This window comes from Acomys minous, assembly GCF_964271855.1.
Source record: "Acomys minous genome assembly, chromosome: 14".
Classification (NCBI taxonomy): domain Eukaryota; kingdom Metazoa; phylum Chordata; class Mammalia; order Rodentia; family Muridae; genus Acomys; species Acomys minous.
In genome coordinates this window covers 93,641,345-93,657,021 of record NC_140496.1, presented here as the reverse complement: position 1 = coordinate 93,657,021, position 15,677 = coordinate 93,641,345, and the positions used below count along the sequence as shown (strand labels likewise).

General features: G+C 42.4%; 1 protein-coding gene across 4 annotated transcripts in view; it reads left to right on the top strand.

Annotated features, from left to right (window-relative positions):
- RAP1GDS1 (Rap1 GTPase-GDP dissociation stimulator 1) overlaps window positions 1-15,677 on the top strand; it is a 141,889-nt gene that overhangs the window by 46,789 nt on the left and 79,423 nt on the right. For all 4 annotated transcript variants that reach the window (XM_084757395.1, XM_084757393.1, XM_084757392.1 and 1 more), the window contains exon 3: window positions 10,546-10,668. In XM_084757395.1, the coding sequence (XP_084613521.1) occupies window positions 10,546-10,668 (123 nt within the window). The remainder of the gene's footprint in view (window positions 1-10,545; window positions 10,669-15,677) is intronic.

Below are 15,677 nucleotides of genomic sequence, written 5' to 3'. Positions count from 1 at the left end.
GATACTCACAGCTTTGTTTGGGCACTGTCCTCAATGAACAAAGGATTTCATCACAGTATTACCTAGTTTTACTGTTTCAAGATAACTTACTAACCTAGCCTCTTGTTAGTAATCGCTTCCGGAAGTCTCCACATTAGGAAATTGTCAGTCTTTATGAAAGCATCATTTAAAAATGCTTAATTACATTGAATTTAATGTGTCAGGGAAGGGGAGTGTGTGTGTGTGTGTGTGTGTGTGTGTGTGTGTGTGTGTGTGTGTGTGTGTGTGTGTGTAAGGATGACTTCTGCGAGTCACTTCTCTCTGTTACGTGGGTCCCAGCTATTGAACGAACGAGCCATCATGGTAGCTTTCTCACCACCGCCTCACCACTTTGTTTTTATGAGGGAGTTGTACTTGTTTTCAACAACCAGATACTAAAAAAACACCTTTTATGTTGTTTTTGAGACAGGGTTTCTTGTGTGTGCTCACTGAGTAGCAGAGACTAGCCTTGAACCCCTGATCTTTCCGCTCCTACCTCTTTGTGCCACCACGCTTGGCTTTAAAAACATTTTTTATTGACATTGTAATTTAGTAATCTTCTTCCTTGTAGTTTCTATTCATTTGTCCTGTTTCTAGCTCTTGGGTAAATGTATAAATACGCATATTTTTTTCCCCTAGCCAAAGTTCTGTGTTGAGGAATCACCACCACCTTATCCCTTATTTCCTGTGTTGAAGCATTAGGATATTGTTTTAAAATAAAGGTTTTCCTAATATATCTGTGGCACATTTGCATTCTTACTTAAAAATACGTGTTGGAAGGACAAAGATGATGCCTTCTCCAGGACCATATGCTCACAAGGGAAAAAGGAAGTGACTTGCAGGTCCAAAGGCTGGTACATGTCAGTTGGCAGAGTGGACCAAGGCTTGGAGACCCAAGAAGGAGCTCATGGAACAGCCCAGGTTTGAAAGCAACCAGCAAAAGGCCTTCTTGCTAAGACAGTTGCTGTCTTCGTCTGGCTTCATGTCTTCAGTTGATAATACACAGCATACCTGTATTGTAGAGGGAAGATTGTGGCTTACTCAAAGCCCACCAAATTAAATGTTAATGGCGTCCAACACCACCATGATGGAAACATCTAGAACAGCGTTTGACTAAACAAATAACCAGGGCACTGCCATTAAGCTAAATTGTGAGAAAAAAAAAAACATTGACTATGACAAGTAGCATATGCATTTCTCTTGAAATATGAAAATGAATTATGTGGCACAATAGATGTTTTGGAATAATTGCTAAGGAAGAATGCCATTAGAATGATAACTTTATATACAAAAGTCAGTAATTGATTTTACTGAGAATTATCCTGACCTACTTTGAATACTTACTGTTAAATCCTAAAATGAGGCTCCAAAAGGCTGGATAATTTTTTAAAGTAGGAACATATGGATCCAGAATCTAGAATTTAGCACACAGTGTTCTCTGAGGTGAATTTATTTTAGATGCTTGTAATCTTCTCTTCCCATAGTTGAACGTTCCACGTCTTTTCATTATACTAAAGGAGCAAACAGAGTGTTTTCCTTTGACTCATAATAACTTAGTCATGGGCTGATTATCTTTTCTTTGTGCTGTGTGTATGTGGGAAGGGCAGTGTAAAAGCAAGGCAGTTTTCTGCAGATTTCCAAAGGCTTTAAGAATATTTTTGCATATGTTTGCATTTGAAAAATATGATCTAAGACCTGATTAGTCTAGTGCAAGCTAAAAAGTTTAGTCCCTGTGTGAGATAATGACTGGTAATTCTGTGACACTTCTGCTCCTGGCTTCAGAATCCTTAAGGAACTTGCTAGCATGTGCAAGGCCCTAGGCACTGGGGAAAAAATTGTGATGAGAGAATTCTAAAATAGAAGATAATTTCTTTTCGAGTTCAGTGAGAAGTAATTACATAATTATAATGAAATCAATAAAGGCAGCTCATTTATTTGATTATTATTGCTCCTTCCTGTAACAACTTATATATGACTTTATTTAAGTTTGTGCCAGTATATATTCATTATTTTTTGTGCCTTTTTCATTTCTTTAATTGGACTTAAGGGCATGGATACAGTTCTTTTTATATACCATTAATTGAATACCACAATACAGTAGTTGGTAATGTAAGTAATATGGTTGCTTATTGAAACAGTTCTCACTGAATTTTAAGTTTGCTGACCTGGAACTTGTGTCTAGCCCAGGCTGGCCTCAGATTTTCGTATCTTCCTGCCTCAATCTCCAGTGTGAGGAGACTGCAGCTGTGTGTCTCTCTGCTCTGCCTCCAGTGTGCGGAGACTATAGCCGTGTGTCTCTCTGTTCTGCCTCCAGTGTGTGGAGACTACAGCTGTGTGTCTCCATGCTCTGTCTCCAGTGTGCGCAGACTACAGCCGTGTGTCTCCATGCTCTGTTCTGGACATTTGTTTTCTTTGTTTGTTCCCTTGCTTTGGTTTTTCCAGATGAGGTTTTTCTGTGTAGTCCTTACTGTTCTGGAACTTTGCTTTGTAGAACAGGCTGGCCTTGAATTCACAGAGATCTACACAGGATTATAAACTTGTTGCTACTATACCAGTTTATTCAGTGCTGGGCATCAGACTCAGGGCCTCCTGCGTGCTAGACAAACAGTCTAGCCACATGAGGTACGTTCCCAGCCTTCAGCTTAGTGTTTTTTTGAGAATAAGGTCTGTACTATGTATCCCTGTCAGCCTGTCACTCACTACGTTGACCATGCTTACCTTGAGCTCACAGAAATATGAGTGTTGAGACTGAAGGTGTAAGCCTCCCACATTACCAGCAGCAGCACTGTTTACAAAGCTCTAAACAAAAATCTCGATTCAACTCACACTTAAAAGATTTTTTTAAAACTCACAAAGTAAAGAATCATTGTCACAGGAGGAATGGCATTTTACCTGGGTCTTGATCAATAATAGGAATTGTGTGGGTAAACACTTACCTTCTCACTCACCACATTGCTGCAGTCCCAGCACTGGTCAGCTGCTGCGGACGGAGTCATCTGCTGTGAGATGTGGCAGGTCCAAGTTTAGGGTCTCTGCTCGTACGTTAGCCAGTCTCTGTATCACTGAGACAACGTCCCTGCCCTAAACAACATAAAGGAAGGGCACATTTTAGCTCACTGCATAGGTTTTGGGTTTGGGTTCTGGATCCACGGTAAGAGTAAAAACATTAAGATAGCAGGAATGTGTGGTAGAAAGCAGGCCACCTTGTAGAAAGCAACCCTTCCCCTCCCCCCTTTTATTCTACCTAGGCCTCCCCCTTGTTAGATGGTAGGGGCCACCACACATGGTCAGTTCAGGTCTTCTGGAAATGTCCTCCCAGACACACAGAGAGATGTGCTTTTCTAGGCTCCTAGGTACTTCTCAATCCAGTCAAAAGACGAATTACCCATGTCAGCATTTTACATACTTACTGTTGAACTTTTATCTCTCTTCTTTTCTACTTAGAATATATATTATCATCCTTAAAAAACCTCACCTGAAGGCTGGTCGGATGGCTCAGTGGGTGAAATACTTGCTGTGTAAACATGAGACCTGAGATCGAATTGCCAAAAGCCAAGTGTTGTGTGTGCTGCTGTACTCAACGTCAACATCAACTGCTAGTTCCAGATTCAGTAATAGACCCTGTCTCTTAAAAATTAGGTGGAAAGTATGACAAGGTAGCTCAGTGGGTTTGCAGCTAAGCTTAGTGACCCGAGTTTAGTTCCCAGAGCTCACCTGGTAGGAGAGAAATCCACTCCCTCAGAGCTCTCTGATCTGCACGTATGCTGTGCCAGTGCGCACACATATATAGTAAATACATGTATCCTTTATTTTAGAAGAGAAGATGGCGAAGCAGTTGAAGAAGATGTCAGCCTCAGGCTTCACAAGTGCCCTCATGGGCAAGCACCCTTGCACACACATCTAATCACATACCCTCAGCTGAGAAGTCACCATCTTTGGGGATTTTCTGGGGGTGTTTATGAAGCTGTGGTAACTTTCCTCTGTACTTCACACACGCACACGCCTCCAAGGTGGTATGAATCATATTAAATAATTTTTAAAGTTGTATCTCTTTCCTACTCAATACATGAGCTTTCTGAAGATGATTTGTAGCCTCTTTATCTTACATTTCTCCATAATAAGGACTTACCAAAAATACATTTTCCCACTCCTGTGTCTGACAGTTGGAAAACAATTACAGTGTTATGTGTATTTAACGCGGGGGATGGGCAGGAAGAGGGAATGATGAATCTATAATGCAGTGCACTTCAGCTAGATGGAAAGACATCTCGAACAGTGGAAGGAGGGTATAGAAAAATCATAGTGATGGGAAAACCTAGTCCAGTAAGAAACTCAGAAGATTGGCGTAGCCAGCAAGAAGGGTCTGTGCAGGTGGCCAAGATATGGATGCTAGGAGGAGTTCAGGTTATGAAAGGACCCTGACACCATACTAAGACTGTTGAAAAGCAAGTAAAAAGTAAGTGAAAACTATGGTGACAGTTTAAGGGCAAATTGGGTGGTTGCCACAAAGAAATAGGAAGGTATCACCTAATGAGGTCCTGGGCGTGATTTTGTGATGGGTTGTCAAGGACAGTTAAAATTGGACCATTAAAGTCAAGAAATGTGATGATATGTTTCAGACTATACTTGTAGATTCAGTGTGGTACAGGTTGATGGCAGAGATTAGAAGGAAGAGAAATTTAAGGGTGATGTGACCCCAGTGATGAGAATACAGCAAGCATTGGATGGTAGAGGCTGAAAAGACATGAGCTGGTTTTGAGTAAAGCCAAGAGACGCACTATGTCAGGCTTTGTAAAACACTGCATATATTTATTTTGTGTTTGGATATGTATGCACCATGGCACACATGTAGAGGTCAGAGGACAACTTTCAGGGGTTCATTCACTTTTTTTCACCATACAGTTCTTGTGGGTGGCACACAGGTAGTCAGGCAAGGCAATAAATATCTTTACCTACTGAGCACATGAACTCCCATGTGTTGCTAATGAAGTGGTCTAAAGTAGGTTTCTCCCCTCAGCTTAATGGTAGTAAATTTGTTACTGTAACCACAATCTCAATTGTGTTTAGACTCTATTTGTTTGTTCTTGTCTCTTCTCAAAATGGCAGGGCTCACTTGTCCTGGTAGATACATACAGCTGTCAGCATTTTTTCCAAATGATTCTTGGCCGCATAAAGTTATTTTATTTTGGTTTTTAAAAATACTCAAATGGCTATTGGACGTTTCTTCTCCCACCCTCTCTTCTCCGTCTCATTACTTCCTTTGTTCCTCCAGGTCATTTGGCTTCGTGTAGCATGCATGACTTATCTGTATACAATCCTAGGAACCACGAGTGAGAGAGAACATGGTATTTGTCTTTCTGAGTGTGGCTTAGTGCGTGTAATATGACCATCTCCAGTTGCATCTGTTTTCCTACAAGTGGCATAATTGTTCCTTATGGGTGGAAAAAAATTCCATTGTGTGCATGTGCCACATTTTCTTAATTCATTCTCTTGATGTTAGGTGCCTAGGTTGGTTCTGTAACTTAGCTCTTGTGAGTGGTGCCGTGGTGAGCACTATTGTGGGAGTACTCTGTGAGAGGCTCCACCAACGATGTATAGACTGTTCCTTTTTGTCTGGGTCCATTCCAGCATTTTGTTGTTGTTGTTGTTGTTGTTTTCTAAATAATGTTTGCCTTTTTTACTAAGGAGATGGAATCTTAGTGTAGTTTTGATTTGTGTTTCTTTTATAGCTAATCAAAACTTTTAAAAGTAAATTTATTACCCATTGTTTCTGTTTTTCTCTTTTTTTTTTTTTTATATGTTGGGCACATGTGTATGCATGTTTGTTTGCATGCGTGTAGATGCACATGTGTTTTAGGGTGTGTGCATACACATGTTCTACATGTATGTAGAGGCTGGAGGCTGACATTCAGTGCCTTTGCTTGATCACTCATCACTTTATATTAAGTCCGGTCTTGGAAGTCCTGGAGCTCACCAGTTCTGGTCCCCATCCCTGCCCAGCTTGAGTCCCAGTGCTCAGCAACAAATGTTTTATCTATCGATCAGTCTCTCCAACCCTTTATTGAGTGTTTTTAATTAATCTTTTGAGAAGCAGTGTTTGTTTTAGTCTATGTACTGATTTGATTGTTCCATTTCTAGGTTAGTTTTATGAGTTCTATGCATATTCTAGATATTTACCATCTGCCTTATGTGTAGCTACCAAGGATTTTTCTCCCATTCTCTCATCTTGAGGCTGTTATTTCACTGCATTTTCTTTTCTGTACAAAAGCTTTGTGGTTCTCTAGAGATGGCTCAGAGATTAAAAACAGAGGTCCTGAGTCTAATTCCCAGCAACCACATAGTGACTCACAAAAGCTTTATAGTGTCATGAGGTCCCGTTGTTGATTGTTGGCATTATTTTGTGAGGGACCAGAGACTTACATAGGCCAGTATGCTGCCATGTTTGCCCTACATTTTCCTCCAATGTTTTTGGGTCTCACATTGAGGTCGTTGATCCACTTGGGGTTGGTTCCTGTATAGGCAGTGGGATTTTGATGCTTCTACACGTGGCTATCCAGATTTTCCACTCTTTATTTATTGAGAAAAATGACCCTTTAGCCCACGTATTCATAGTTCATAGTTCAGAAACACAGGTCAGTGGCAAACTTCTGTGGATCTCAAGCCAAAGAACTTCTCAAAATTCTGTAACTACTTTTCCAGTCTTTCTCGTGTTTTTAGGCATTAAGAGTGTTTGTCTCTCTCTCTTTTTTTAATGATTTATTTTGATTTTTTTTTTTATGTACATTAGTGTTCTGGGAATTGAACCCAGGTCCTCTGGAACCGTGGCCAGTGCTCTTGACTGCTGAGCCATCTCTCCAGCCTCCATTTGTCTCTGTTTTTAGTGTTCCCAATAGTAATGTTGATGATAAATGATTTACCTTAACAAAGGTTTTCTACATATCTTTATTATTTTATTTCCCCTGGAAAGTGGAGTAAATATCTCATCATTGACTTACAATAGTGTGGAATACCACTTCTTTGAATGTATTTCTTGAATTACTCATTTTTAGATCTCTTGGTAAGAAATTACTTAAGATGCAGGAATATACTCTTGTTAGGCTCACTATAAATATTACTAAATTAAGAGCTTTAAAGAGTCCTGCAGATGGCTGATTTCTGTTGCTTTGTTTACGTCCTGTTTCCCTCCAGGGTATCAGACAGGAGATCCAAATGGATGTTTATCTGGAAATGCACCTTTGCTGTTCTGCCCACTTCTCCTGTGGGACCATTTCTTCAGTAATGACTTTGTCCTTTGCGATAACCAGTGTGGTTGTGCCCTCAGCTTCCCCACAGTTGTCACACCCATCTTCGTGGTGTTTACTTGTGAATAAATACCTTTCATTATTGAACTCTGCAACTCTCAAATTTTAGCAGTTGCCCAATGACCTAGTCAGTGATGATTTTAAAGAGGCCCTCTGCTGGTTCTAGTGATGATTTTCTTTCTTTTTGTTTTTTAATATTTTATCTAACTTTAATTTATGTGTGTTGGTGTGAGGGCGTCAGATCTTGGAGTTACAGACAGTTGTGAGCTGCCATGTGGGTGCTGGTAATTGAACCCGGGTCCTTTGGAAGAATAGGCAGTACTCTTAACCACTGAGCCATCTCTCCAGCCCCCTAGTGATGATTTTCAAACATAGCTTCAACCATAGCTTACGTTGTCCCTGGGATGGGAGTGACAAGACTATCAGAATCATCTGCTATAGTTTTATAGAATGAGTCTCACAGCTTAATCATTGAGGTGAGCCTGTTGTTAATGGTGTTATTACATAAGTGGGTTTTTGCTCTATTCTTTCTTTATATTTTTCCAATAGTTTGTTTATCCACTACATACTATAGGGAGTTCTATGTGAGTGTATAATGCACTTTGAATGTCATTCCCTTCCTTATGATTATGCATGCCCCTTCCATTCTTTCTTGCATCTCTATTTAAGACCTGCTGGGGCTGGTTCTCATGAAGGCAATGCCATCTGAACTATTTCTTAATGCCTTTAAAAATAATTTTCAAGGAAGTTCACAGATTCCTGAGAACATCGAGGTAAGTGTACAGTTTGGGAGAGAGGGAGATAGTGAGGTTCACTGAAACTGTTTAGGTGGATGTAGTGGCACACGGCTCTCATCCCAGCATTCCTGAGGCAGAGGCAGGTGGATCCCTTTAAGTTGAAAGCCAGCCTGGTCTACATAGTGAATTTCAGGACAGCTAGGACTACACAGAGAGACCCTGTCTCAAAAAGCAGCAACCACTTCATGTTTATTACACACCGGCGTCTTAGTGCCATAGCATATTTTGTTTGTTATTTTTTTATGGCAAAAGAAAATTACAACTCTGGAGTATTTAAATTCTAGACATGTATAAAAATCTATGTGCGTGGTTGTGGGAAGCCGTGTCACAGTGAAAGGCTTGCACTGTTCTGTTGTATGTCTTTCTCTTGCTCCTGGCATTCAGATGTGATTGGTACTCAAGTAGTCGTTATCTTACACTTAAAACGAACCATGCCAGGATGATGTGCAGTTAACATTTGCCTTCGTGCTCAGGCGCCTGAGCCTCAGGTCCAGTCGGAATGTGGTCTTACGCCAGATTCCTGCTGTGAGCCCATCATGAGCAGATGGTGGGCTAGACCCCTGGGGCAGGCTGACCTAGAGTTTTCAGCTGTAGCTCCTCTGCAGCACCAGTCAGAAAACAAAGCATTTCAACTGGGTAAAATGACTTCACCTCATTCTGGCTGTTGGAAGTGTGTATGTGTGCCTGTCTGTTTGTCATCTGTCTGTGTGCTCACACATACTATATCGTCAGTGTCAGATTTCCTGGTGGTACTTTAAAAGTTAAACTTTTGCCAAAGATGCAGAATGAAAGCGTATACTGAAAGAATGATGGTCCTTTAACTCAGAATCCTGGGTAGATAAGGAACACATGAAATAGCAGTTTCTGATTTTTTTTTTGACCCAAACCTATGATTAAAAATATTTTTTTTTTTGTAGGAACTGGAAGGGTAGCTCAGTAGTAGAGTCTTTACGTGTGAGAAAATCTGGGTTTGGTTCCTGATATAACAAAAGCAAAAAACAAGGAATAACATTTTACGTTAATGTGTGCGTTTTTGATTCTTATTTCTCTTTCAAGAGCTCACTGATAGTCTGGAATGCGCAGTTTGAAAAACACTATTTAGGGGCTGGCAGGGTGGCTCAGTGGGTAAAGGGGCTTGCCACCAAGCCTGGTGACTCGGACCTCAGATGGGGGAAAAGAAATGACCCCTAGTTCCCCTTTGCCCTCCACTCTAGTGTAATAGCACGCCTGTGCATGTGCACACACATAAAAATAAATAAATCTAAAAATGTCTTAAAGACAAAAAAAAACTCATACTCAGCATTAATGATAAAGAAATACATTTTTGTGTATATTCTTGAATTACTTGAGTAAGAATGTTTTTCCTACTTCATTATCCGCATCACCTGTTTTAAAAAAATTCTTAGTATTCTGTTACTTATGTTCAGAGATCTACAACGTATAAGTGAACAAGACTTAGAGGTAGATTTTAACTGAAGAGTTTAACGACCCACAAAATCTCATTAAATACATATTTCTTCTCATTGCCTGTAATCAAAGAGTAACTTTTTGACTTTTCCTTATTTGTATCATTTACTTAACCTTTTTGCCTTTTTGATTTAATATGGTATTCTTTCAATGGTGCATATATGAAGAAGCTTGTTTTTGTCTTAAGGCTCTTTAGGGAAAACAGAAACTCTTGAATTCCTATATCACCAAGCAAGAGTTTTGAATATCATGGAGTTTATTTCCTCTCTCTTTATATTAGTAGTGATTATAATGAGTTATATTAAAATGTGGTCATCATAGCTGGGCAAGATGGCGCATACCTTTAATCCCAGGGCTCAGGGAGACAGAGGCAGGCGGATTGCTGTGAGTTGAAGGCCAGCCTTGTCTACAAAGCGAGTTCACGATAGCCAAGGCTACGAGAGAAACCCTGTCTGGGGAGAGGGGTCAGAATGTGGTCATCATATGGAAGAACGTAATCTTAGCTGTCATTCATTACGTAAAAGTTTTATGATGTATGAGGTTTACTCATTATAGTTGCTATTTTAAGTTTCTGTACCGTTATAGGGAACCATAAAAATAATAAATTATATTGCTCTATTCTCAAGAATTCACAATGGATGTAGAAAAAAGTATTCATGTTCTGAGTTGATACCACTGAGACTTGCACTAAAACTAAATTGTCTTGTAGTTGATAGATTAAAACTCCCGTTGTAGCATGACCAGAGATAAACAAAATAGTACTATAACATCGTATTGTGAAGATTAAAACTTGAGGTAAAGGCAGCTTACAGAGCAAAAGGTCATTTATATAAAAGGTTCAATGTAATGTCTATGAAATGAGCTTTTATTATGATCGGGAAAGTTCTTGAATAATTTATTGCCATGTAAGTAGTTCATGTTTACATTCCAGAGTTTCATGGAAGCCTTTTTCTTTCTTTCAGACACAGAAACAAGTGAAAAAATACAAGGAAGTGGAGTACTTCAGTTGCTCGCAAACCTGTTGACGCCACAGTCTTCCTGCACAGCCAGAGTAGCCAACATCATAGCAGAAGTAGCCAAAAACGGTGAGGTTTTCAGCCAGCGCTTTCCGCTTGGAACATCTTCAGTTTTACACCTTACTTGTCAGTATGTTTTGTTAATTTATTGGTTTTATAGATTAGAGGTTTTCTGCTTCGTTTTCCTTTGACTTTCTGTTAGTGTTTTAGATGACTCTAGTTAATGGTTATTTTCTGCATACATGTCCACTTATTCAGAGTAGATTTAATGGAAAATACTTTTTCATTTCTGTTGTTCCTTTACCATTTTTTAGTTTAGGTCTAAGGTTTGTTTGTTTGTCTGTTTGGTTTTTTTTTTAGCTCATATTCATCATCTTATCACAGGGGAGCTTGCGTTTCCTACTGTGTGTTGGTCTGTGTTGTCCGGATAGAGCATTGCTGGTCGGGTGCCCGTTTAGGTTTCTCTGTTTTGAATTGACTTTGAGAGTCGCAGCGCAGTTGGGATGCATGTTCTGTCTTCACTGTGTCTTACATCCTTTACTGAAATTGAATCTCTACACCTTTGTAAAACAGTGGTACCACAAATTATGTAACATTCAATTTATCCCATTGTGTGTTATTTCTAGCCAGAGACAGATTCCTTGGAAGAATTAAGCAGACATATTTTTACAGGATTTCAGTGAGATCACTTTTAGGAAGCACTGAATAAGCAAAGCAGTGTTTAAGCCTAAGGGGAGACCCTAGTAGTTACAGTAGCACCTAGTATGTTTTAGTGGGACAGAGTTTTGTATTATGCCTTTTGTTCTAATATGTTTCATAGATCATTACTTTTCACAGAGAAATTTAAAAGTTTCTGATTTCATTTGAGTAATTACCATGCTAATTGATTTTGCAAAGAACTGTTGTTTGGGCTGGTAAGGCAACCGTTTATGTAAATTACCAAAAATGAACCTGGCACAAAACACTTTCCTTATTGAAGGCTCATCAGAATGCCCTTCAAGTGTCAGTGAGCTTCTGTGTCGGTAAATCATACTTGATTGTTCCTGAAAACAGGCTTTCCATCATTTCTTTGCCATTATCTAAGATGCTGAGCTGGGCTGAAAGTGGAGCCTCTCAGTTATTTGTTAACTTACACCAACCTCTTTTTATACACAACAGCTTGGATTTTAAGATAAATAGTTTTTTTTTAGCCTCATCAGAGTCATACTATAGCAAGCCTTATTTTTACTATAAGTCCACTTTTTTATTATAGCACGCCTTCAGTATACTCATGAGTGTAAGACTAAGAGCCAAGGCTGGTCCAAAGAAGCACAAAGTCACAACAGGGGTCAACATTATACTTTTTCTTTCTATGTCATGCTTTCTACCAGAATGCTCAGAGCATTAATAATTGCCTTTAGGGAGGGCCCCAGAGAAACATGAGAGTTTCTTATTCAGTGTTGTAATTTAATGTATTTTAAGTCTTCATTCCACACCAGGTAGGTGTTTGTCTTAACGTGAAGTATGTTTTCCCTAGAAGCAGCACCTTGAAAAACCAGAGGGAAAATACACCATGTTGCCTAGTAGCTAAAATTTACCTTGATACTTAAAATGGTGGAACCTTAACCCTTGTCTGTAAGAAAAGCCATCAGTATTGTCTCAAGAGATTAAAAACAATTTACAAAAGCATGTATCAAAAACAGAAGCTTGTCAATTCACCATGAGGTCCTTCCTTTTTTATCCATGCTTTACTGTTTTCTTTGTATAGCAAAAGAAAATCCCATAAAGCTAAGAGTTAATGAAGGAAGGTTATTAAGAAATTCAACCGCCATTGATGTAGCACTGTTTATAGAGTCTCAAGCATTAAGGCGTACCTAGCACTACTTGTATTTGGCTTGCAAGCTTTGGATTAGTGCTTGGTTCTTTCAGGGAGTTGAAAGTGAGAAAGGCACATACAAATCTCATTTTTAAATATTTCAAAGTTTATATATATATATATATATATATATATATATATATATATAATTTATAAATCTCTACAAAGGGGGATCTCCTCCCCCACTTTATGGTCATAGGCTATCAAGTTTCATCTTGGTAGCCTGCTTATTCTTTCTTTGATTCCCTCAGTCTATCACTGAGTAGGGTGAAAGCGGGAGGGAGAGAAGAATGGGAGGATACAAGTGATGGGATAACAATTGAGTTGTAATCTGAATAAATTAATTAAAAAATAAAAAATTAGCAAAACAATAATAAACTAATTCATTGTAAAGATAAAAAATCTCTACAAAAACATTTTTTGCAGTTTTTATTTCATTCTATACTTTATAATAGCACTGAATAAATATGTATTTGAAGTAAGCTTCACAAAGAAAAATAATAAACTATGAATATTTTACTAATTGAAGGTGCAAAGAGGCGAGAATCCACTTTGTTTTTAAATATTATTAAAAAAGCTAAAACAACGCCTCTGAATTGAAGTCCACACATAATGCAGGACCAAAATAAAATCTATGCCTATAGACATGCAGACACATGGACAAATGGGTAGTCATTCTCCTGCTTTCTGCGGCTCCCAGCAGCTTATGCTCAGCATTACTCTTTTTTTTCCCCTCCCTAGACTACTTCATAGTCTCCATCTTCCGGAGTTCAGGTTGGCAAGAGACACAGACCTTTGCTTTATTTCGTCACCATTGCTCTGTTTAGCAGATCTTTCAAAGTAGGATCTTTACACATTCTGTACAGGCTGGATGTGTTTCAGACTCCAGCCTGGCATGGTCGGGTACAGTTCCTCTGGTCTGGGTCCAGCCTGGCATGGTCGGGTACAGTTCTGTGGTCTGAGTCCAGCCTGGCATGGTCGGGTGCAGTTCTGTGGTCTGGGTCCAGCCTGGCATGGTCGGGTGCAGTTCTGTGGTCTGGGTCCAGCCTGGCATGGTTGGGTACAGTTCTGTGGTCTGAGTCCAGCCTGGCATGGTCGGGTACAGTTCTGTGGTCTGGGTCCAGCCTGGCATGGTCGGGTGCAGTTCTGTGGTCTGAGTCCAGCCTGGCATGGTCGGGTGCAGTTCTGTGGTCTGAGTCCAGCCTGGCATGGTCGGGTGCAGTTCTGTGGTCTGAGTCCAGCCTGGCATGGTTGGGTACAGTTCCTCTGGTCTGGGTCCAGCCTGGCATGGTCGGGTGCAGTTCTGTGGTCTGGGTCCAGCCTGGCATGGTTGGGTACAGTTCTGTGGTCTGGGTCCAGCCTGGCATGGTCGGGTGCAGTTCTGTGGTCTGGGTCCAGCCTGGCATGGTCGGGTGCAGTTCTGTGGTTGGGTCCAGCCTGGCATGGTCGGGTGCAGTTCTGTGGTTGGGTCCAGCCTGGCATGGTCGGGTACAGTTCCTGTGGTCTGGGTCCAGCCTGGCATGGTCGGGTGCAGTTCCTGTGGTCTGGGTCCAGCCTGGCATGGTCGGGTACAGTTCTGTGGTCTGGGTCCAGCTTGGCATGGTCAGGTGCAGTTCCTGTGGTCTGGGTCCAGCCTGGCATGGTCGGGTACAGTTCCTGTGGTCTGGGTCCAGCCTGGCATGGTCGGGTACAGTTCCTGTGGTCTGGGTCCAGCCTGGCATGGTTGGGTACAGTTCCTGTGGTCTGGGTCCAGCCTGGCATGGTCGGGTACAGTTCTGTGGTCTGGGTCCAGCTTGGCATGGTTGGGTGCAGTTCTGTGGTCTGGGTCCAGCTTGGCATGGTCGGGTACAGTTCTGTGGTCTGGGTCCAGCCTGGCATGGTCGGGTACAGTTCCTGTGGTCTGGGTCCAGCCTGGCATGGTCGGGTACAGTTCTGTGGTCTGGGTCCAGCTTGGCATGGTCAGGGACAGTTCCTGTGGTCTGGGTCCAGCCTGGCATGGTCGGGTACAGTTCCTGTGGTCTGGGTCCAGCCTGGCATGGTCGGGTACAGTTCTGTGGTCTGGGTCCAGCTTGGCATGGTCAGGTACAGTTCCTGTGGTCTGGGTCCAGCCTGGCATGGTCGGGTACAGTTCCTGTGGTCTGGGTCCAGCCTGGCATGGTCGGGTGCAGTTCTGTGGTTGGGTCCAGCCTGGCATGGTCGGGTGCAGTTCTGTGGTTGGGTCCAGCCTGGCATGGTCGGGTACAGTTCTGTGGTTGGGTCCAGCCTGGCATGGTCGGGTGCAGTTCCTGTGGTCTGGGTCCAGCCTGGCATGGTCGGGTACAGTTCTGTGGTCTGGGTCCAGCCTGGTATGGTCGGGTACAGTTCCTGTGGTCTGGGTCCAGCCTGGCATGGTCGGGTACAGTTCCTCTGGTCTGGGTCCAGCCTGGCATGGTCGGGTACAGTTCCTGTGGTCTGGGTCCAGCCTGGCATGGTCGGGTACAGTTCCTGTGGTCTGGGTCCAGCCTGGCATGGTCGGGTGCAGTTCTGTGGTCTGAGTCCAGCCTGGCATGGTTGGGTACAGTTCCTCTGGTCTGGGTCCAGCCTGGCATGGTCGGGTGCAGTTCTGTGGTCTGGGTCCAGCCTGGCATGGTTGGGTACAGTTCTGTGGTCTGGGTCCAGCCTGGCATGGTCGGGTGCAGTTCTGTGGTCTGGGTCCAGCCTGGCATGGTCGGGTGCAGTTCTGTGGTCTGGGTCCAGCCTGGCATGGTCGGGTACAGTTCCTGTGGTCTGGGTCCAGCCTGGCATGGTCGGGTGCAGTTCCTGTGGTCTGGGTCCAGCCTGGCATGGTCGGGTACAGTTCTGTGGTCTGGGTCCAGCTTGGCATGGTCAGGTGCAGTTCCTGTGGTCTGGGTCCAGCCTGGCATGGTCGGGTACAGTTCCTGTGGTCTGGGTCCAGCCTGGCATGGTCGGGTACAGTTCCTGTGGTCTGGGTCCAGCCTGGCATGGTTGGGTACAGTTCCTGTGGTCTGGGTCCAGCCTGGCATGGTCGGGTACAGTTCTGTGGTCTGGGTCCAGCTTGGCATGGTTGGGTGCAGTTCTGTGGTCTGGGTCCAGCCTGGCATGGTCGGGTACAGTTCCTGTGGTCTGGGTCCAGCCTGGCATGGTCGGGTACAGTTCTGTGGTCTGGGTCCAGCTTGGCATGGTCAGGTACAGTTCCTGTGGTCTGGGTCCAGCCTGGCATGGT